Source organism: Erpetoichthys calabaricus, chromosome 17, assembly GCF_900747795.2.
Source record: "Erpetoichthys calabaricus chromosome 17, fErpCal1.3, whole genome shotgun sequence".
NCBI lineage: Eukaryota > Metazoa > Chordata > Cladistia > Polypteriformes > Polypteridae > Erpetoichthys > Erpetoichthys calabaricus.
The window spans coordinates 5422520-5445164 of record NC_041410.2 but is presented as its reverse complement, the minus strand read 5'-3'; the positions used below and the strand labels follow the sequence as shown (position 1 = coordinate 5445164).

The window sequence follows — 22645 nt, the reverse complement described above, 5'->3', positions numbered from 1 at the left end:
TGAATGTCGGCTTTATTCAACATCCAGGGGTAGAGGGCAGGAATCAGCTGTAAACATCAACACAACTCACCGTTATGTTACAGTTAGATTCTCTTTGTTAGAAGGAAAGTTAGTTTTGTTGACTTGACCTGAAATCCCTGCTTATGCATGAGTCACGAAGAGTATACATCTAAAATGGCATTGACATCTGGCAAGGGTGAAGCAAACGCACAAAGCAAAATACTCCCTGGACAATGTTTTGCATGTTATTTCTGAATTTCACTCTGACTTATCAGACTCTCGTTTTCAATCTCCAGATCACTTCCATGAAAATCAAAGTGAGATACCTGCATCAGCTGATCGGCCCCCAGCTGATCGTAGTGCTGAACACGTTCGTGCAGCTGATGCACCAACAGCAAAGTTCGACTGCTAAGCTGTCCTTATGCAGTTTTTGTTACACTGGTGCCGCTATTTCTGGCACCTGTTGCTGCACGCTGTGGCAACTGTCACCGCCAGAGACGGAAAACTGGTGGCAACAGCAGCCACCGCATGCAGCAACAAATGCCTGAAATAGAAGATACCAGTGTAACACATACTGCGCAAAGACAGCCAGCTGCTGATGGTGGCCACTGCACAAAGACAGCTCAAGTAGCTGGTCAGCTGTGCATTTCTGCTGGCTGCCAAGCTGTCCCCACGCAGCTGCTGCGAATAGGCAGTGACAGCGGCCACAGCATGCAGCAACAAAAACCTAAAATAGCGGTACCAGTGTAACACATACTGCAAGCAGTGTAATGTGACAAAGCACGCCATTGGTTGCTTGAAACGTTACCATACTGTGCAGGACTATACCATGTAATAGGTATGTGAATTCACATAGTGTAGCGGCTCAAGGAACACAAAATACAGGGGCATTTGTCATTCATGAATATTTTATGTTGATTTATGTATGAAACCATTGCTTTGTGGGCTTTTCAGAAAACTTGAGTTTTTTGGAAACAATATTCAGCCTTGGGCCAAAATGGGGGGAAAAAAAATAATCAGCCCTCAGTGTTAATCTAGAGAATGTTAATCTATAATATATGAATAGAAGTGTACATCTTCTCTCCTTCTTGTTTTGATGCTCTGTGTTGTCACCTTAGGTTAGGGATATAAGAGAAAGAGGGATTTATCTAGAGTAGCAGTCAATGCTGACAGTGACCATAACTAGAGATGCAGATGGCAACTGGTGAGTGAAAACATGCAAGGGATATAGTGCGGATTTGAGGCACTTTGTTCAGGTCCAAAAGTGAGAACAGGGTCACCCCTTGTGATAAAATAAAATGTACGCATACAATGCCAGCTCAAGTTCATCTACATGTGAACTACTCCCAAGCAGTTTGTGGACTTACTTCTTCCCTTGACTGGTGGCCTTTCCCATTCTCTGCAGGTGGAAGGTGCCACACCCCACACAGTGGTAGACCAGCGCTTGTTTGCTGCAAGAGAAGAGACAGCCTCGAGTTAGTCAAGTTTAGAGTTAGACTTGGCCAATGAACATTTACAGCATTCACTGCATTAAAATACTGTGGCCTGCAAAAATATAAAGATACTGTATATCTCTCTATTATAAAAGAAAATCTTGAGACAAAACTATTGCCAAGAGATTTGTTTCAAGTCCCGCCCTCCTCTCCACCATTTACAGTTTATGGCCCACCGTCCTCTCACCTCTCACTCGTGTGAATGCTTTTGTCAGACACAATACCTGCGCTTTCAGCTCTTATAAATTTTTACATTCTCCTAACTAAGTTCACAATAAAAGAAAATGTATTATGTCCAAATCTTATTGAAGAATTTCATCCCAAAGGGTTATCAACAGAAGAAATAAGTACATGGGCAATCCTAGCACAGAGAAACGATGAAGTCAAACAAATTTAAATGAAAATTTGCGATCGGTTACACGCCAAATTGGTTAAATGCGTATCAATAGACTATGCTGAAACAGTTGGTGGTGATAGTGCAGAAGATGAAAACATCAACTTACAATATCAAGAAGAATATCTACAACCGTTAACACTGTCTGGTCTTCCACCAGCCGAATTACTGTTGAAAGAAGGATGTATCGTAATGTTATTGCATAATTTGTGTCCGAGTGATAGGCTATGCAATAGGACAAGATTAGCTGTATTCAAAATTAGTCGAACAATTCTGACATGTAAAATTTTAACAGGCAACAAGAAAGGTAATGTAGTCCATCTTCACTAATGACATTAGACACCAAAGGAGATCTTGATATGCCATTTGTATTAAAACGTTTACAGTTTCCTGTTACAATAGCTTTTACTGTGACAATTAACAAATCACAGGGACAAACGTTTGAAAAAGTCGGTTTATTTATTAGAGAGAAAGAAACGATATTCACTCATGGGCAGTTATATGTTGCGTTGTCACAATGCAAGTCCAAACACTGAATCAAAATTAAATGCGATATGGACGAAAAGTTAACTAAAAAAAATGTTTTTACACTTTTACTGTTAAACTTCAGTAAGTTTAAAAAGTATTTGCGTGTTAATTTCAAAGCCAAACAGAACGAAAACATTTAACGCAACGAATACCTCTAACGCAACATGAAACATTATTTTCCTTCAAATTATTACGTTTTACTCTTTTTTAATATGGTTACTTAGTCACTGTAATGTTAATAATTTAGTTCTATTATGCATATGTAACAATTCCCATGAAATAACAATCTGTTTAAATTGTACATCCGCATCACCATAAGCGAGCAGCATATCCGCAAAGTGGCTCGTGTGTAGCACCCACCTGGGGGTTGGCAAGTGAATTGAGCAGGGGGCAGAGCCCCCTAGTTTTAATTAAATATCTAATTCACATCTTTTACGAGACAACAATAGCAGGGAAGAGAACTATGATGTCCCTGGAAAAAATGATGTCTGGATGGTAGCATATATTGTTCCAAAATTTGTACGCATCTTTCTGCATTAAACATCTCCTCACAGATGTTATGGGCCCTGACACAACCCCATATCATGACAGACACGGACTTTTGGACCTGATACTGATAATAGCTTTAGCCCGGAGAACACGTGAGCTGGCTTTTCCAAAAACAATTTGACTCTTCAGACCACGAAACACTATTCCACTGTGCTACTTGCCATCTCAGATGAGACAAGGCCCAGTGACAACAGCAGTTCTTCTGGGATGTTTGGCTTCTGCTCTTCATAGTAAAGCTTAAACTTGCATCTGTGGATGCAGCAATAAATAGTGTTGACTGACAAAAGTTTACCAAAGTATTCTCTAGCCCATTACAGATGCATGTAGCAGTGCTACTATTAGTTAAAACTGCATCTCCCAGCAGTCCCTGCAGGGGCTGTTGGGGTCGAAGGTGGTCAGAGGGGTTTAAAAGGAGGGCAAGTGTCCGAAAGGAGAGGAGTGTTTTTTGTTGTTGTATTTTGTGTTTCGTTTACCTGTCAGACTTCCTTCTGTTAATTAAGCCAAATTTAGTTGCTGTGTCCTGGATTGTATTCGTTGTTGGGGTCTGGATCGTCTTCTGTCTACCTGTGTGCTGAGGACTGATTGTGGATTCATGGCTTTCCCGCAAGTATAGGAGCGCTCCTGAACCATCCATCCGTCTTCACCCTTACAGTGTCTACCGGTAGGACTGTTTTTTCATTCCCTTTCAACATACAGATCTCTGGACTTACTCTCGTCATCTCTCATTATATCCGGTGTGGTATTCCATGGACTTTGCTGTGTGGAGTTGTGTTTTTGTGTTTAATGTAATATCACCATAGGGTACTGGGGTGGTATTATTGTTTTCATTTATATTATTTAATTTCATTATATTCTTTAATTGTTGTTAGTGTGCTTAATTTTGTCTCTATTTGTGAGTGTGTGCAGGTCGGGCCAAGGCTGGGATCGTCCCTGGGATCCTCTATAAAAATAAATAAATCACCGTCATCTTGACGGTGGGAATCTTAGCGGCACTGGACCGCTACACGCATGACACTTGTAAAGACAGTGATGTCTGACGTATCGGAGAAGTGTTTTTCAGCCTTGCCCTGTATGCACCGAGATATGGCTGGATTCCTTGAACCATTTAATTACTGTATATTGTACACTGTGGGTACCGACTTGTCTTTGGGAAACATTCTCAAAGTGCTGCATTACTCACTGATGCATCTGTTAGCAAATTGCTGAGCCTTGACCCATCCTTGTTCTTGAAGGACTAGGTTTTTTTTTTTTTTTGAGGCTTCTTATACACTATAACACACTTTTCACATCACCTTGTCATGTCAACTTGTCACATTGTTATCAGTCCCAAACTACTCTATTCCATCTTTTTCAGAATGTGTTGTAAGCATCAATTTCAGATTAAACGCTCTGCCTTAAAAAACCAAAGCAGCTAATAAGGTAAAACATGAATTGCATGTTTGTTTGAATACAAATCAGTGATTTTTCTTTTTATTATAAAATTTTCCATCCTGTCCCAACTATTTTTGAAATTGGGGTTGAATACTGACAACTATCAGAAGGCATTTCCAGGTGCCGTGTCGTACCACAGGTGTACAGAAACTTAAGTGACACTCAGGAAGTCACCTTAGTTTACAAAACCAGCAGATGAAACTGCACAAAAAGACTGTAGGTTTAGATTCTGTAATTATATCACTCAATGCTTTTGGGAAAGAGTTCAGGGTAAGGCTAACATTTGACTCTTAACACATGATGATCACGGCACTGGGGAGGGTTAGGGTTTTGCTCTGTACACGTGACAAGAAACTAAGCAAGTCAGAGTTGCAAATGCACGATTTGATGAATCTGTATAATCTGTGCTGTGGTGATAATGTGAGCGGATTCAAAGTGCTATCTTCCATGAAGGCCACTGTATAAAATACAGAGACATATATTTTCACATACTATACCTGGCAGAGTTTTTCACCCTTGCTTGGCTTGTGTGCACCCTCACAAATACTCGAATGTAGAAGTCTGCACTGATGCTGAGCAGGGGCTCAATATATCGCTGGTAACAGTTTGCTCGCAGGTCAAGACTGTGGAGGATGATACGAAGTGCCTACAAGATAAATAAAATGAAACAACATTGTCAAATCTGTTTATTCCAATTCAGAGTGAAGAGGGGCCAGGGCAGAAGCTGTGGCCCAACAGCACTGCATACAAGGCAGAAAGCAGCCCCGGATAGCGCACCAGTCCGTCTCACTCACACTGGGCCAGTTTACCTAACCTGCACGTCTTTGGGGATGTGGGAGGCAAACCCACATAGACATGGGGAGAAGGGGCAAACGTCATACAGACAAAAACTGGGTGCTGGAATAAAACTACAACAGCATGCTGCCATATAAGAGAATTATTTTACTCTATTTTTTTTTAAATTTCTAAATATGTTTAGGCACATAGATTTATAAAGTTGCAGCTATCTGCAGAGTAACAGCAGTCTTCTCTTTGTTCATTTAGCAGCATCCCTTGCGAGGAGTTTTCATTTTCTTCTCTCCTGCTGTCAACTTACCTCCATAATGGCCAGAAGTATGCGGACACCCCTCCAAATGATTGATTCAGGTATTCATTGTTAACAGGCGTATAAAATCAATTCAGTCTCCATTGACAAACATTAGCCGGCTTACTGTAAGAACTCAGTGACTTCAAATGTGGCACTGTCCTAGAATGCCAACTTTACCACAAGTCAGTAAGTGAAATTTATGCTTGACAGATTTCACTCCCCATCAACTGTAAGTGCTATGGAGCGGGGACCGCAGACTGCTTAACCACGTAAAAATGTCCTATCCACGGTGGCGTCACTCGCAGCACAGTTTCAAACTGCTTCTGGAGGCAACGTCTGCACAGGAAATGTGGATATGGAGCTTCATCAAATGGGTGTCATAGCTGAGCCTGAGCTCACTAACTGCCAAGCATCGGCTGGAGTGGTGTTAAAGCACACCGCCATCAGACTCTGGAGATGTGGAAACACATTCTCTCCTACTGTAATGTTTGGTGGGGAAGGAATAAAGCCAGGGTTTCAGCTCTTTGGTTCCAGGGAAGAGTACTGTTAGTGCTACGGTACAGGACACAGACATTTTATAGAATTCTGCACATCCAGTTTGTTGAAGGCCTTTTTCTGTTCCGGCAAGTCTGTGCCTTGTGCCCCATAAAGACACAAAGGAACTCAAGTGGCCTGCCCAGAGCCCTGACCTCAGCCCTACTGAACACTTTGGGGATGAATTACAATGCCAGTTGTGAGCAGGTCATCTTGTTCAACATCAGTACCTGACCTCACAAATGCTCTTTTGGAAGAAATGGGACAAATTCCCACAGATACACTCCAAAATCTTGTGAAAAGAACAGTAGAGGCTGTTATCTGGAAGTGAGTGAACTCAATATTAATACAATAGGTGCTTTGGCATCTGATATCCAATAAGCGCATACAGGCGTGATGGTCAGGTGTCCACAAACTTTTGTCCATACAGTGTAAGGACAGTAGGTTTTGAACCAGTTTGAAACTGTTCTGTTTTACTGTTTGTTTAATCTAATATGTACTTTTATGTGTATACATTATCTTATATATAATTCACCAGCCTACTCACTCACTCACGTCTGTCTGAAGTCGAATGCGCAGTCGCCTTCTGCGCAGCTGCCCGAAAAACCTTACGAGACCGACATTGCGGCAGGCGGTGGATTTACGGCCGTGAAAATTCAAAGAGAAAGGCGACTTCGATTAAAGCTCTAGAGGCCTGAAAGGCGATTTCGACTACAGCTTGAGGCCTAATTACACATTCATTCAATACACCTATATCAGGTTTGTAGTGCTTATACTTATTACTATTCCATACTGTACTGGAACATTCAGCATTCAATATTATACTATAAGCCTGGAACATTCATCAACTAATAGTACAAGCCTGTACAGTAAAGTGGACTACAATCATTACAAAACAATTTCTTCGTTACTTATCATTTGTTCTTTATAGACTGCTGACACAAACTCGTGCCCATTTCATCTTATGTTTTCAAAACGGGCTCTTTGTCTAGTGTACTTATAAAACTGTTACAGCACTCTGAGTATTTACTCAGTAAAGAATGCTATATAAAAATAAACCAAAGTTTAGAATTTGCTTATTCTGCTCAAAGATAAGGATTAGGAGTCAATCACCTCTTACCATTTCATGGCAGAATCGGGCCTTGATTGAGACTGAGCCATACTTGCTGTAGCACGTTTCCCCACTGTTGCCAGCCATGACCGCCATGTCAGTACAGGTGACACACAGCAGCCCTGTGAGAATACAGAGAGAGACACCAAGTGACAATGATAAGGGTTGGCACTAAATAGGCAATTCATATTGTACCTATGGCAAAAAAAGTCCACTTCATCCATGTGTAGCATCTCTGTGGTCGAGAGTGGGCCTGTCAGCCTTCCTTGTTGCCATTATATACAATTTTAGGTTATATAGTGCCCCGATGTGTGGAGTACAAGTCAAGAGAGATCAGCTGTATAACACACTAGTGAGCCCTCATCTGAAGAACATTGCACAATTTTGATCTCCATATCTCTCTAGTATAAAAAAAAAAACATCTTGACGATAGAGAGACGAAACGTGAGGTTCCCGGAAAGACACTTTAAAGTCCCGCGAGAATTAAAAGATGTGATTGTTGTTGTCCTCGGACAGTCTCGCTGGGACTTTTAACATGAGATTCTTTCAAGTCACGGCCTACTTACGACAATTTTCAAATAAGATCACGGACATCGAACCTCAGTCGTGTAAAGGCTTTTATCAAAACACCCATTCTGTGCTCTCAGCTCTTATAAATACTTTCTTGATGACGACTAAGGAAGAGCAATATGTGCAGATCATGCAGAATGGCAGCAGCAGCAAGACCGCAGCTGATCGAGCAAAGAGGAGGTTTAAAAAAAAGTATTGGTTTCCTATTGTATCACTGTTTAAGAGGGGGTTTCAGAGGAGCGACCGCGTCTCCTTGAGGTGCGTTCAGTCCCCCTCTGCACAACACGAGCGGAAGAGACGCTACGTGGCTAGCAAGTAGTGCTGGATGGAGGGTGGGCGAGCATTAGCGCAAACAAATGGAAAATATTACTCGGTGAAAGAATGGAACAGTGAAAAGAGATAAACTTTAATTCCAAACAATATATTTAAAGACAGAGACTTGTAGATAGTCTAATTTGTGTTGCCATCAGAGGAAAAAAAAAGTGGTGTTTCCAGGGGGTGGGCGAGCGAAGCCCCCTAGTTATTTATTAAAAAAAAAAAAAAAAAAAAAAACAGTGCTAGAGAAAGTCCAGCAAAGAATTGGAATCACTTTTATTCACCAGTATAGAAATTTCACTTGGTAGATTTGGAGCTGCTCATAATGGAACATAACATCCATCCATCCATCCATTATCCAATCTGCTGAATCCGAACACAGGGTCACAGGGGTCTGCTGGAGCCAATCCCAGCCAACACAGGGCACAAGGCAGGAACCAATCCTGGGCAGGGTGCCAACCCACCGCAGGACACACACAAACACACCAAGCACACACTAGGGCCAATTTAGAAACATCACACACAAATTACATAAACAGAGAGAGAGGGGGGTTAGGAGCACACGCTGATACAGTGCATTGGCGCACTCGGGATCCTTGATTAGGACCCGAGTGCAGCCATGCAATGGGTGACACCTCAGCACCACACTAGTTCAGATGGAATGGCACAGGGTGAGGTTTTTTTATGGTGGCTGGAGTGCTAATACTATAAGTTAAAAAGACAAACTTCAAACAATGTTGCAGAATAGTACAGTTATAAAGGAGATGTGCAAGTGCAAGTGTGAGTGTATAGTGTATATGCATGTGCACACAATGTAAACACACACACCTTCATACAGTATATTACAGAACCCATAAATATACAAAGATTACAAGCTAAGTTGCTAGTTTGAAAGAGCTATGGCTCTGGGAAAGAAACTACTGAGGTGTCTGTTAGTTTTAGTTTGAATTGACCTGAAGTGTTTACCAGAGGGGAGTTTTTGGAGTAAGTGATGAGCTGGGCGAGTTGAATCTGCGGTGGTCCTCTCAATGCGGTTAGATGTCTACAGATCTGTCACAGATGGAAGAGCACAGCAAGTTATTTTCTCAGAAGACCTCAACAACACTCTGTCATGTATTTTTTGGAGTGTGCCATTGCTGAACCAAACCAGACAACAATGGAGAATGGGATTACACTTTCAATTATGGTTTTGTAAATTTGTACTAGGACTGGCTGGAAAATATTTAATTTCTTTAGTTGGTGCAAGGGATTGGCTGGGAAATATTTAATTTCCTTAGCTGGCATAAGTGAAGAGGCGCTGGGCTCATTCCAGGACATTCTGAGCTGTGAGGAGAGACTGAAGGAATTGAACTTTTGCAATTTAAGCAAATGGAGATTAAGAGGCAACATGATGAAAAGTGTTTAAATTTAAGCCGGGAAATAGGCTGGATCCAAAACGGTCACTCCAAAATAAATTCTTCAATAAGAACAGGGGCACAGATTGAAACTTGTGAAGGGTAAATTTTACACAAACATTAGAAAGCGTTTCTCACTTGGAGAACCACAGACGCATGAAATAAATGACCAAGCAGTGTGGTGGAGAGCAGGACTTTAGAGACCTTCAAAACTTGACTTGCTGCTATTTTGGACAAATTCGCTGAATGCGATTGATGAGCTTGTTGGCCTGAACAGCCTGTTCTTGTCAAAATTGTTCAAATGTTCTGTCAAAACCGTTGCTGCTCCACTTTGATTTCAAATCAATAAGTCTCTCTATTTTTAGCTTCAACCTCCTCCATTAGTCCTGCACATTTAATCTTTTATAAAGATTCAGTGAGACGAAAAGAACCTCAGGACAACAGACTGGAGATTAAATAATGTGAGGTATGGCCTTCCCCGAGATGTCAGAGATTCAAGTGAAAGCAAAAGTCAGTCTGTCCTCTGGAGCCACTCTTAATGCTCCACAACGCTCATGTTTAATTTACATTTGGGTGGTCTTAAAAACGAACATGACACAGATTAACTTCTGTAGGCTCTTAATAAATGAAGATGTGAATTTGAAAGGCTTTAAATGCATGGGGTGACGGATAAGAATTCTGATGTTAGAAATCCATCCTCCATTTTCATTTTCAGTAACAAAAAATAATTAAACAAAACCTTATGGCTGCACTAATACTCAAATTCTGAATTTCATAAGTAATCTTTCTAAAGTCTTATCTGTCAATTCCTACACTGATATTATTTCTTATTTTGTGCATTTTAATTGTATGTATATCTTAAAATTTCCAGTATGAAATATAGACGAGTTATACGAGACAAACATTTCTTAAAACATTTTCTCATATGCTAATTGGGTTTCGGGGGGGGGGGGGGGGAATAACAGACTAATTTTTAATGTTATTGCTTAGCTGTTTTAAATGGGAACTCGATGTACTGCAGCCTTGAATATCACAGTCATAGATTTTGCTTTCTGCTGCCTTAGCAAAATGTCTTACCTTCCTCAAATAACAGCTCAACTGACAAAAGAGGAGCAGCGGCGGCAGCAGCAGACAAAGCAGTTTTTCCTGTGACCACAGTGCCAGTGTCCACATGGTTTTCAGTGAGCAGCCTTCACTCTGTGACATAGACGGATATGGTGGGACATTACATTAAGAAACACTGTCCTAAACTTTTTTCCTCACAACCCAGTCTTGCCCTTCTTAGTGTCTTCAAGACCACATCCATGACGACTATCAGATGGGGAATGTGGGGAGCCTTGGAGGATCACAGCCAACATTCAAGCCTGTTCCCCTCTTGGAGAATCCCCCATCACAAAAACTTCACATCCCTTGCAATGGTGAGTCATGACCCTGTGTGACCCAAAAGGAGGCAACCTGTAACCCATTTTAGATCACGACCTATGAATATTAGAAACACTGTGATGTGAACAGGCGATTCAGCCAAACGTGAAGATAAACTGTGGACCATTTGTGTGAAATCTGCCCCTAACAAGTTTCCAACCGTGTCCCCATGCTCTTGTTTCAGAATTTAAACAATGGGTGAGATCCACTGTACTAATTCCTTTCATAATTTAGAAAACTTCCATCATGTCCCCTCTTAACTTCCATTTGCTTAAACTCAAAAGGTTCAAATCCTTCACTCTCTCGTTAAAGCTCAGAACTCTAACACATTGAATCAGTCCAGTTGCTCTTCTCTCAAAATTTCTCTAGCACTGCTGTGTCTTTTTTGTAATATGGAGACCAAAACTAAACATAGTACTCCAGGTAAGGCCTTAATTGTGTGTTATTACTTAAACTCAACACTTCCTCTTTCGGTTGCTCCAGTTAGGGATTTCCACAGCGGATCATCTTTTTCCATATCTTCCTGTCCTCGTCATTTTGTTCTGTCACACCATCACCTGCATGTCCTCTCTCACCACATCCATAAACCTTCTCTTAGGCCTTCCACTGTTCCCCTTGCCTGGCAGCTCTATCCTTAGCATCCTTCTCCCAACATACGCAGCATCTCTCCTCTGCACATGTCCAACCCAAAGCAATCTCACCTCTTTGTGTCTCCCAACCTGAACTGACCCTCTAATGTCCTCATTTCTAATCCTGTCCATCCCCGTCACACCCAATGCAAATCTTAGCATCTTTAACTCTGCCACCTCCAACTCTGTCTCCTGTTTTTTGGTCAGTGCCACTGTCTCTAACCCATATATTGTGATATATAACCTAACATCCTATTAACCTTCTTGATCACTTCTGTCCACTGTCTTGATGCAGATAGTGACCAGTCCACTATGACTCCAAAGTCCTTCTCTCATTAAGGTGTACTTTCAAGTTTCCGACCTCCCACAGACTACCTTGGGTTATTTGTACTCGCAGTACAGCAAATTTTAATCTGTGCTAAGAATTCATGATGTGGTTGTGTAAGAGGTCATCCCCTGTAATTCCTAGTCAAGGGAATCGAACATCCTTAAGGCAATGACTTTTAGCAAGTATAGTCGTTAAATGCGACATCCTCTCCGTTTCCAAGTCACGTAGTGCAGATGGGGCCTAAAGTTTAACACTAAACTTGAAATCCTGTGTCTAACAGATGAATCTTTAAATGAATTAGCAGAACTTAGCAGTGCATTCATCCCCAGTGTATACATTAAAACTTCAAGATGCTAATCTTGTAAAAGATTAAATAAAACCACTCTGGGTGGTCGAGCCTTTAACTACTGAGCTCCAAAGCTGTTGAGTGATCTGAACTCATGTAACTGAAGCCCCGGTGGTCTCAACTCAGTCTAGCAGCCTTTAATTACATGTGCGGTTCTTACAGATGAATGAAGGAGTACAGAAGTGAAAAGTCTAATCCACGTCACAAAATATTGTGGATTCCTCACAGAATGAAAACATTCCACTTACTTGGATGATTGTGGAGACTAAGGAAGAATCCCAAAACTGTTAGAAATTTTTCTTCCCACAGAACTATAGACACATGGAATAATCTACCAAGTAGGGTAATAGACCGTAGAATATTAGAGACATACGAAACTCAGCCTAACTTTATTTTGGAGAATTTTACTGTCCTCTGTACGTGTGACAGTACTGACCCTTTGAACGGTTTGTTAGTAATTTAACTAAAAGCTTGGCAATCTTTATAAACGGTTTCATGGTGCCGCCATTACATTGTCAAGCTATTACCCCTACCCATGTGACACCAGAAGTATTTCAAGCCTTGGATTCAAAGAGATTCAGTGTACTTCTGACAGTGCTTATTACAGTGATAGACAGGGCACTATATAATAGACAGATTGTCATTCTAAAATACAAAAATGCAAGGGGAACAAAACTTGTGGCACTCAGGCACCCAGTGCAATATAAAAAAAACTATACTGTATATAAAAAACTATTTTAAAAAACACTAAAAATGACCTACTATGTAGATATATTGTAAATGCATTTTGAAAGAGAAGGGCTCACTGAAGGGATGAGCTAATCAACCAACTTGGTTAAAGGAAATTACTGTTTTTTGGTCTTGTGAACCCTGACTGCAGAGCCTTCATCCTGGTGGAACTGGGGCACACAAGTGATCTCTGATAGTGCCGATGGCCTTCTTCCTGAATCTAGCGTTGGATGGAGTGTAGACGGTTACTGAATCTCCAGTTACCAGTTTCATCCTCCCGTTGTAATTCCTTCCGGACTACGGTGGAGAAGTTGCAATACCATACCATACAGAAAGCCAAGATGCTCCCCATCACACACCTACAAAATGTGCTCCAAGTCCAGCGCTCTTAAGCCTCCTTAGGAAGTTGATTTGGTTTTTTTACAACGTATGTTGCGTTAATGGACCGTATGAGACTGTCTGAAATATTACACCCCTATGAAATAACAGCTGGTGACTTTCTCCACTTCTGTACCACCAATGTAGAAAAGGTTAGGAACGGTACGCTCATTCGTAAAGTCAGTAATCATCTCCTTTGATTTCCTTAAATTGAATGAGGGGTTGCTTTCTATACACCAAGTCATTTCCCACTAGTCTGTATGCAGACTCATCTACTGTAATGTTATCAGTGAATATGATTATACGATCAAGTAAGTGCTTGGGTGAACAATCATAGGTCAGTAGAGTGTACAGCAGAGGACTTAGGACACACTATGGCCACTACAGTAGCGACATTGTCTTTTATAACCGACTGTGCAGCCCCCAGAGATTATTTTTCTCACATTAATCAGAGGGAATGTCAAACTTGCCAACTGCAGTTGCTGATCATGTCGCCAGAACATGTCAGAAGACATAACTAGAAATCATTGGGCATGTCACATTAGTGGACTCTGATGACTTTCCAGCAGTTTCACATTCCCAAAGTATTGCAAGCTCACCCCCTTTATGGACAGCCAATAATGTGCTGCCTGATGGAGCCACTTCCCGTACAAAAGTTTTGCAGACATGCCGAGATCAGTTGCAATCTCTACCCACAATCCCCATTCTATTATGGTACCATCAAACTAGTATCTCTTCCGTTTCCGAGATCCAAACCATCCACATTCCATATTTTTTTTAGTTACATTATAAGAATTGCACTTCCAGGTGGGTGTTCATTAATTCTCAGCTCTCGTGCACACAGACCCACAACCACAATAATTTTGTCATGGCACACATTGGTTGGACAAATCCATAACAAGCAATAACAGTAACTAACACACATAAATACAACATCTACAGCACACTGAGGGAACACAGATTCGTTTTAAATCACCACGTGTGTTGATAGTGTGACGTGTCTCGCTACTGTATGGGCCGTAGGGGATGGAGTCTTGGAGGGGGAAAGCACATTGTGCTGGCTCAGGACACTTCCTTTGAGAGAGCTGAGTGACAGGATCAGAGTGAGAGGACAGCAAATGCTAAAAGTGCAGGAAGAGATTCTCCCAGAGAAGCAGCTCCTTCGATCGGTTGTCACAGTATCATAGACTGCTAACACCACTTGTATAGACACACAATGCGCTGCATTATGGTTTGAATGTTGCTAGGCTACGTGGAGTACTGGATTCATGGTCTGTACTACTGCAGGAATTTCTGAAGGCACACTAAATTTGTTTTTCTCTGCGTTCCGGGTGGGACCACAGGCTGTGCCACTCAGAGGTTGCTTCTGGGTCGCCATTTGAACATTTGAATAGGCCGGCCATAGTACATCTTCCTGCTGTCATCTCTTCCCCAGGTAAACAACGGACCCAGCTTTCCACAGAATCTAAATGAAAACATGAATCATCAGACCAGGCCACCTTCTTCCAATGCTCCATGGTCCAATTCTGACACTCACATGCTCATTGTAGGAGCTTTCAGTGGTAGACAGGCATGAACATGGGTACTCTGATCGGTCTGTGGCTACAGAGCAAGCTGTGATGCACTGTATGTTCTGAAACCTTTCTTGCATGGACAGTATTATGTTTTTCAGTAATTTGTGCTACAGTAGCTCTTCTATCGGATTGGACCGGACAGGCGGGCCTTTACTTCCCATGCACATAAATGAGCCTTCGGTGCCCATGACCCTGTTGTCAGTTGTCTTTCCTTGGACCACCATTGGTAGGTACTAACCACTGCATATCAGGATCACCCCACAAGACCTGCCATTTTAGAGAAGCTCTTACCCAATCATCTAGCCATCAGAGCTTGGCCCTTGTCAAAGTCGCTCAGATCCTTACGCTTGCCCATTTGTCTTGATTCTAACATAGCACCTTAAAGAACTAATTGCATACTTGCTGCCTAATATATTCCACCATTTCAAAGGTGCCATTATGACGAGATAATCCATGTTATTTAGTTTACCTGTCAATGGTTTTAATGTTGCCCCTGATCGGTGTATATTCCCTTGACCTTCTTACTGCTCTACTTTGCTTAACTAAATAAAGCATCCCAGCTTCCTGTTGTGCATCACAGCTGTAAATATGTGCAAGTCCTCTGAACCCGTACTTCAAGAAATGTAGCAAACAAAAATCAATTAAACAGAAGTTACCTCCTTCACTAACGGCCTGCACAGCAGCATCAATGAACTGGGCAGGGCTGCCATAGGGGTCAAGGTCGATGACATCGTAACGCTCCTTCCGTCTGCAAGTCTGATGCATAAGCATTCTAAATAAAGTTGAAATAAAACACATCAGGCACTAGTAGGTTTCCTTTTGTGCATCTCCGAGGTGGAAGAGAGAGAAGAGCCATCATAAAGTCTCTGGAAAAACTGCTCCTGTTCAAGTAAACTTTTGTTTACTTTTATGTACCCAATGCCCTAAGGTTTTGCATGCGGTGTACGCTCATGTCTTAACAAATCCCCCTTTTCCTTAAAACCACCCAGGACCACCATACCTGGCATCTGCATAGCTGGGAAATACAAGGTGCTGCACTTGGTTGGCCTCAATATTCCTCTTGATCAGTTCAACCGCCTGCTGTGAGAAGTCATTGGCGACGATGCTCTCAATACCTGGAATCTCTTTGGCAAATCGAATCGATCTCAAGCCAGAAGCAGACAGACCCTCCAAAATACGAAGACCTCCCTAATAAAAAAAAAAAAAAAAAAAAAAGGATGTGTACATGAGTGGCTGTACAGTGTATTAGAAGATTCTTTTATATAAATGTCTACTCGTGGAAGTACGTCTGTCTGTGTCTGTCTGTCTGTCTAGAAGTGCTAGGCTACAGCATGAAGCTCAAAGAAATCTACTGTCACCAAAGTGAGACCGCTGAGAAAAGACAAACTCGCTTAGCTGCTAATACACAAGAGAGGCAAGCACATCAGCAAAACGAAACCTCCGAAGACACAGAAACTCGCTTAGCCACTGATAGACAATGGAAGCGAATACGTCGGCAAAACAAAACTGCCGAGAAGAGAGAACCTCGCTTAGCCGTTAATGCACAACCGATTCGATTGATTGAAGTGCAGAATCTCTGGTTTCTAGGAGCCCAGGCTTCTTACAGCACGGGCTTACACAGCTAGCTAAAATATAAGAGGAAATCAGAAAAGCTGACGATTGCGATCAGCAGGCCAAAATCTATAAGATACTCCCAAAAATGTTCAGGAAGCAAAATCTTTGTTTTCCATTGTAGTCAATCCTTAAGCAAATAGGGTGTGTATGTGTGTTAAGCTTATGTTGTGAGAGAAGATCAATCCATAACGAATTTAGCCAGCTCCTCTATAATTCCGCAATAATAGAGCTTGCACCATACCATACAGCAGCAACCAGGTAGTCATTTTGAAATCAAGACCCTCCTGCTGGCTCTCATAACAGAATGACTTTACCTCGCATTTCTCTTCAACTTTGGTGGTCCGCATCTCCCGTTTGTTTTCCACTGTTGTGGCCTCTGTACAGGATGGATGAGGATCTTCTGAATCTGATGGCTCAATCGCCTCTGCTTGCAAAGCATCCGCTGTTTCTCCAGCATCAGTGTTCTCCTCAGACAAATCGACCACCACTCGACTTGTCGTCTCTTCCCCTGGGATTTCGATTTGAATTCCCTTAGCAATAAGTTGCTCTCGAGCAAATTCAGTAATCACGGCACACCTGCGGGAATAAATCGTCACTGAGTTTATTCAGTATCCTAACCCAATGAAGAGGAAGATGCATTATTGTATAACAAAAAATAAAACCAAACACTGAACATTCAAAAGCAAATTGAGGGTGAGCTGTGAAATTTCTAAATGCAAATAAGAAGAAAAGCATGAGCAACGACCGTGTTCTTTGTGTTTAGACTGGGATATTTGAGGATACCGTATTCTGGGCCAAACTTAACCATCGATCCCAAAGACACATAAATTTAACTTTATTCACTTAATGCACGCCTTTATCCAAAGCGACTTACAAGAGATGTCATCATAATCGAGTAAACATCAGTCTGGGGGACCGTTTAGGAACAAATGCTACAGGACATGGAAACAAAATTGATTACCACGAGTGAAGAGCTCAGAACAAAATACAAGTGAGTTACAATTCATAAAGGCCGACAGACAGACAGACAGACGGATGGACAGACACTTTATTAATCCCAAGGGGAAATTCACATACTCCAGCAGCAGCATACTGATAAAAAATAATATTAAAGAGTGATAACAATGCAGGTATAACAGACAGTAACTTTGTATAATTTTAACGTTTACCCCCCCGGGTGGAATTGAAGAGTCGCATAGTGTGGGGGAGGAACGATCTCCTCAGTCTGTCAGTGGAGCAGGACGGTGACAGCAGTCTGTGGCTGAAGATGATCCTGTTCAGTGGATTCTCCATGATTGACAGGAGTCTGCTCAGCGCCCGTCACTCTGCCACGGATGTCAAACTGTCCAGCTCCGTGCCTACAATAGAGCCTGCCTTCCTCACCAGTTTGTCCAGGCGTGAGGCGTCCCTCTTCTTTATGCTGCCTCCCTAGCACACCACTGCGTAGAAAAGGGCACTCGCCATAACCGTCTGATAGAACATCTGCAGCATCTTATTGCAAATGTTGAAGGACGCCAGCCTTCTAAGGAAGTATAGTCGGCTTTGTCCTTTCTTGCACAGAACATCAGTATTGGCAGTCCAGTCCAATTTATCATCCAGCTGCACTCCCAGGTATTTATAGGTCTGCACCCTCTGCACACAGTCACCTCTGATGATCACGGGGTCCATGAGGGGCCTGGTCCTCCTAAAATCCACCACCAGCTCCTTGGTTTTGCTGGTGTTCAGTTGTAGGTGGTTTGAGACGAACCATTTAACAAAGTCCTTGATTAGGTTCCTATACTTCTCCTCCTGCCCACTCCTGATGCAGCCCACCATAGCAGTGTCGTCAGTGAACTTTTCAACGTGGCAGGACTCTGAGTTGTATTGGAAGTCCGATGTATATAGGCTGAACAGGACCGGAGAAAGTACAGTCCCCTGCGGCGCTCCTGTGCTGCTGATCACAATGTCAGACCTGCAGTTCCCAAAACGCACATACTGAGGTCTGTCTGTAAGATAGTCCACAATCCATGCCACCAGGTATGAATCTACTCCCATCTCTGTCAGCTTGTCCCTAAGGAGCAGAGGCTGGATGGTGCTGAAGGCGCTAGAGAAGTCCAGAAACATAATTCTTACAGCACCACTGCCTCTGTCCAAGTGGGAGAGGGATCGTGTAGCATATAGATGATGGCATCCTCAATCAGTTAGACAAAAATTCACCAAACAACAGGACTGACAAACTCATCCAGCAAGTCCTAATTGAGGTGGGCATCCCATTTCGCTAGCTAGGAGCTACACATGAAGAGTCTGGCTAGAGTTTTGAGATTCACAGAGTTGGTAGCACCAGACACCATTCATCAGCAGATGTGGTGTGGTCAAGAAGGAGCACAGGATATCAAGTGTCTCCATAATACAAAGGTGCGGACCCCACTGATTATCTGTAGGCCAGCATCAAGGATTTAAACTTAATATGCACTGCTGCAGGGAGTCAATGTAGTGATCCTTAGAATTAAAGACAGGATTCTTGACCAATGATGAAGGGGGCCAGGCAAATCTGGATAACGTGGATTATGTGACATGAGTGACGCAAGAATTTTTTTTTTTTCTATGGAAGTTTTTCCCATTTTATGCCTTGCCCAATGCTGGTCACTATTGGGGCCGGTTTTATTAGAATCTTTCTTATAAAGTTTCTTCACTAAAACATGAGGTTCAATTTTTTTTCCCCCGTCACCACCACAAACTGCATGGGGCACCCTCTCCCTGCTCAGAAAAGGTTGGGAAGCACTAATCTAAGGCAGGAATGTTTTACTCATTATGTATAGCAGCCCCAGTGACCCAATAATATTACTGATTACTGCCACCTATGGGACGCAAGTTGCTATTGTTTATAATGGTAGTGGGTCAGGGTGTTTTGCAAAGTGGGTTGCGGAAATATTGCAGCTCCGCCAATCAAGCTTGATCCCCATCCCACTCTAACTGCAGGTCCGGGTCTTCTCACTGGTTCAAGTCTGCTCGTCTTGTCAACTCAGCCGGACTTGAGTCTTCTCCTTGTTAGTGTACTTTATGGACTGTATGAAGGGTGTTGCTGTCTCTACGAGTCATCCTTTGAGAAGGGGGGGGGGGTTCACATTGTGATTCAGCCATGGTCATGTCCATTTTTGATTCTTTAATTTACGTTATTGTTACTTTTGTTGAGGATTTGCATTATTCTTTGTTTTTGAGCTGCCTGGGTTATGTTCCATGTGTTTTTTGGGTTGGATACCCCAAGAGGCAGGGCCACCCGTCACAGTCAAGAACTGCCCATCCATCCTATAAATCTGAAGGATCTCCCAAAGTCCCTGGCGGTTCATTGTAAATGCACTTAGGAAGTTTGGGGAGTTCTAGTGCCTTTTCTGTGCATTGTCACTTTTGAGATTTTGACCACCATGCTCTTTTTTCGACTATGTTTCTGGATTATTGTATTCAGACGGCTTGTGTTTCTAGGCAGCTCCTTTTTGCCATTGTGCTCTGTGGAGCTTCTCTGTGTGGCAGAGCGTTTTTGTGAAGAATAAATGCTTTTTATTTTTATGAAATTCCTTTGTTTACCTAATTATCGAGAAGCACCCAACTATCGAGCCACAGAGCCATATCTCACCACAGTTTGGCTATGTAACCAAAGTTTCATAGCAGAAGTCACTGAATATTATGAGCAGCAGTTTCACGGTGGAAGTGACGTTGCCTCACATCTATACTAAACACTAACCACACTGACCCTTGACCTTAAGTCATTGCAATTCACTCCTCTTTGGTCTCTCTAATAAATCTCTCCAAAAGCTTCAGCTAGTCCAGCAAAGAAGGAGCCAAGAAAATCATCAGGGACAGACTGATACTCTGGGATTGGACTGCTGAGGGTAAAGTCATTTTCTATGATGAATCCCCTTTCTGATTGTTTGGGGCTTCCGGAAAAAAGAAAAGGTGAGCGGCGCTACCATCAGTCCTGTGACAGGCCAACAGTAAAGCATCCTGACACCATTCATGTCATGTGGGGTTGCTTCTTAGCCAAGGCAGTGGCTCACTCACAATTTTGCCTAAGAACACAGCCATGAGGGCGGCATGGTGGTGCAGTGGATAGCGTTGCTGCCTCGCAGTTAGGAGACCAGGGTTCGCTTCCAAGGTCCTCCCTGCATGGAGTTTGCATGGTTCTCGCCATGTCTGCGTGGGTTTCCTCCCACAGTCCAAAGACATGCAGGTTAGGTGCATTGGCGATTCTAAATTGTCCCTAGTGTGTGTGCGCGCCCTGTGGTGGGCTGGCGCCCTGCCCGGGGTTTGTTTCCTGCCTTGCACCCCGTGTTGGCTGGGATTGGCTCCAGCAGACCCCCATGACCCTGTAGTTAGGATATAGTGGGTTGGATAATGGATTGTGGGATGGATAGTGGATAATGGATAGTGGGATGGATGGATGAATGGATGGACACAGCCATGAATAAAGAATGGAAGAACATCCAACCATCCAAGAACAGTTTGGTGACCAACATGATGGAGCACTGGGCCATAAGGCAAAAGTGAGAACTAAGTGGTTCAGGGAACTAAACATCGACATTTGGAGTCCATAGCCAGAAAACTCCCCAGACTTTAATCCCATTGAAAGCTTGTGGTCAATCTTCAAGAGACGGGTGGACAAACAAAAACCCACCAATTCTGACAAACTCCAAGCATTGATTATGCAAGAATGGGCTGCCATCAGTCCGGATTTAGCCCAGAAGTTGATGGACAGACAGCATGCCGTGGCAAATCCAGGGGTCTTGGAAAAGAAAGAAGTGACGAAAACTGCAAACTTATTGAAACTGTCAATAAACGCCTTTGAAATTTATGAACTGCTTGTAATTCTACTTCAGTATACCAGAGAAACATCTGACCGAAAGATCTAAAAACACTGAAGCAGCCAACTTTATGAAAACCAACACTGGTGTTAAATTCTCCAAACTTTTGGCCAGTACTGTACTCATTTCTAATCCTGTCCTATACTACATGGTGGTCCTTAAAAAAAATAAATCAAAGTCGCACTCACGTCAGGTCCCTGTTGAACTCCTGCACGGGGTTGTAAAACACTTGGTTGGCATCGGGGTACACGATGCTGGCTCTGCCCTCCGTGATGACCGTCTCGCCGCTCGTCACCTCCGGCACGGCACCATCGGACGAGTTCGGCTGGGGCGGCTTGCGTTCACCGGAGGCACCGACCACCCGACTGTTTGTCGTCTCCATGGTGGACGCAGGTTGTCTGGTCGCCCCGTGTGTTCGGGTGACCCTCTGAATGGCAAACCGAAAACACGAGGGGACTGGTGGGACGCAGAGACGGCTTCGATAGGGGGCTATGCGGATAGCAGCTGCGCTCATAAAAGTGGACGGCCTGAAAGAAGAAGCCAAAAACAAACAAACAAACACACACTTTTCAACAAGTTATTGCAGAGACTGACAATCTCCTGCTGAATCGATACGTAACAAACTTTTTTTTCAATAAACGAACAGAAACAAGAAGAAAGTTTTTACCTTCTAACTTAGTGATACAACTCGACAGCAATTAACCTTATCGATCCTTTAAACACCAAAAGGCTGCAGTCGGTGGCCTTCCACGTAAATGTCTTGACCCTCTTTAACAATCGTTATTATTGGAAATACAACTTAAAACCTCATTAACGGTTCGGGTTTGTGCAGCTGCTCGTCACTCACACGCGAAGGTGCGCGCAGACATATTGGAACAGTACGGAAAGCGACAAAGGCCAAAGCGCACGCGCACGCAGAAATGCGGAAAACGTCAGACTTTTGCAGAGTGATCTTACTGTGATGGATCAGAATCAGCTTTATTGGCCAAGTATATGTACACATACAAGGAATTGGACTCCGGTTTTACCTAGTATTGTCCCTGATGCTGTGAGATTGACTTAAGTGTTCATGAGAGTGATGGCCTGAGGAAAGAAACTGTTCACATGTCTGGTAGTTTTGGCGTACAGTGCTCTGTAGCGCCTACCAGAGAAGAAGTTGAAAAAGGTTGTAACCAGGGTGTGATGGGTCTGCAATGATGTTTTCTGCCCGTTTCCTGACTCGAGATCTGTATAAGTCTTGAATGGAGGGCAGATCAACACCAATGATTTTTTCTGCAATCCTGACTGTCCGTTGAAGTCTGTTCCTGTCCTGTTTTGTGGCTGAGCCAAACCAGACTGTGATAGATGAACAGAGAACAGACTGGATTACTGCAGAGTAAAATTG

The 22645-nt window shown here is 42.8% G+C and overlaps 1 protein-coding gene across 1 annotated transcript in view; it reads right to left on the bottom strand.

Annotated features, from left to right (window-relative positions):
- Window positions 1-22142, bottom strand: part of trmt1 (tRNA methyltransferase 1) — a 36489-nt gene extending 14347 nt beyond the window's left edge. The window contains exons 1-8 of the mRNA XM_028823392.2: window positions 21929-22142; window positions 21450-21788; window positions 16741-17002; window positions 15813-16000; window positions 15469-15584; window positions 7137-7249; window positions 4893-5041; window positions 1368-1451 (exon numbers count right to left, since the gene is read on the bottom strand). Coding sequence (XP_028679225.1) covers window positions 1368-1451; window positions 4893-5041; window positions 7137-7249; window positions 15469-15584; window positions 15813-16000; window positions 16741-17002; window positions 21450-21775 — 1238 coding nt within the window. The 5' untranslated portion in view covers window positions 21776-21788; window positions 21929-22142. The remainder of the gene's footprint in view (window positions 1-1367; window positions 1452-4892; window positions 5042-7136; window positions 7250-15468; window positions 15585-15812; window positions 16001-16740; window positions 17003-21449; window positions 21789-21928) is intronic.
- Window positions 22143-22645: the final 503 nt, after the last annotated feature.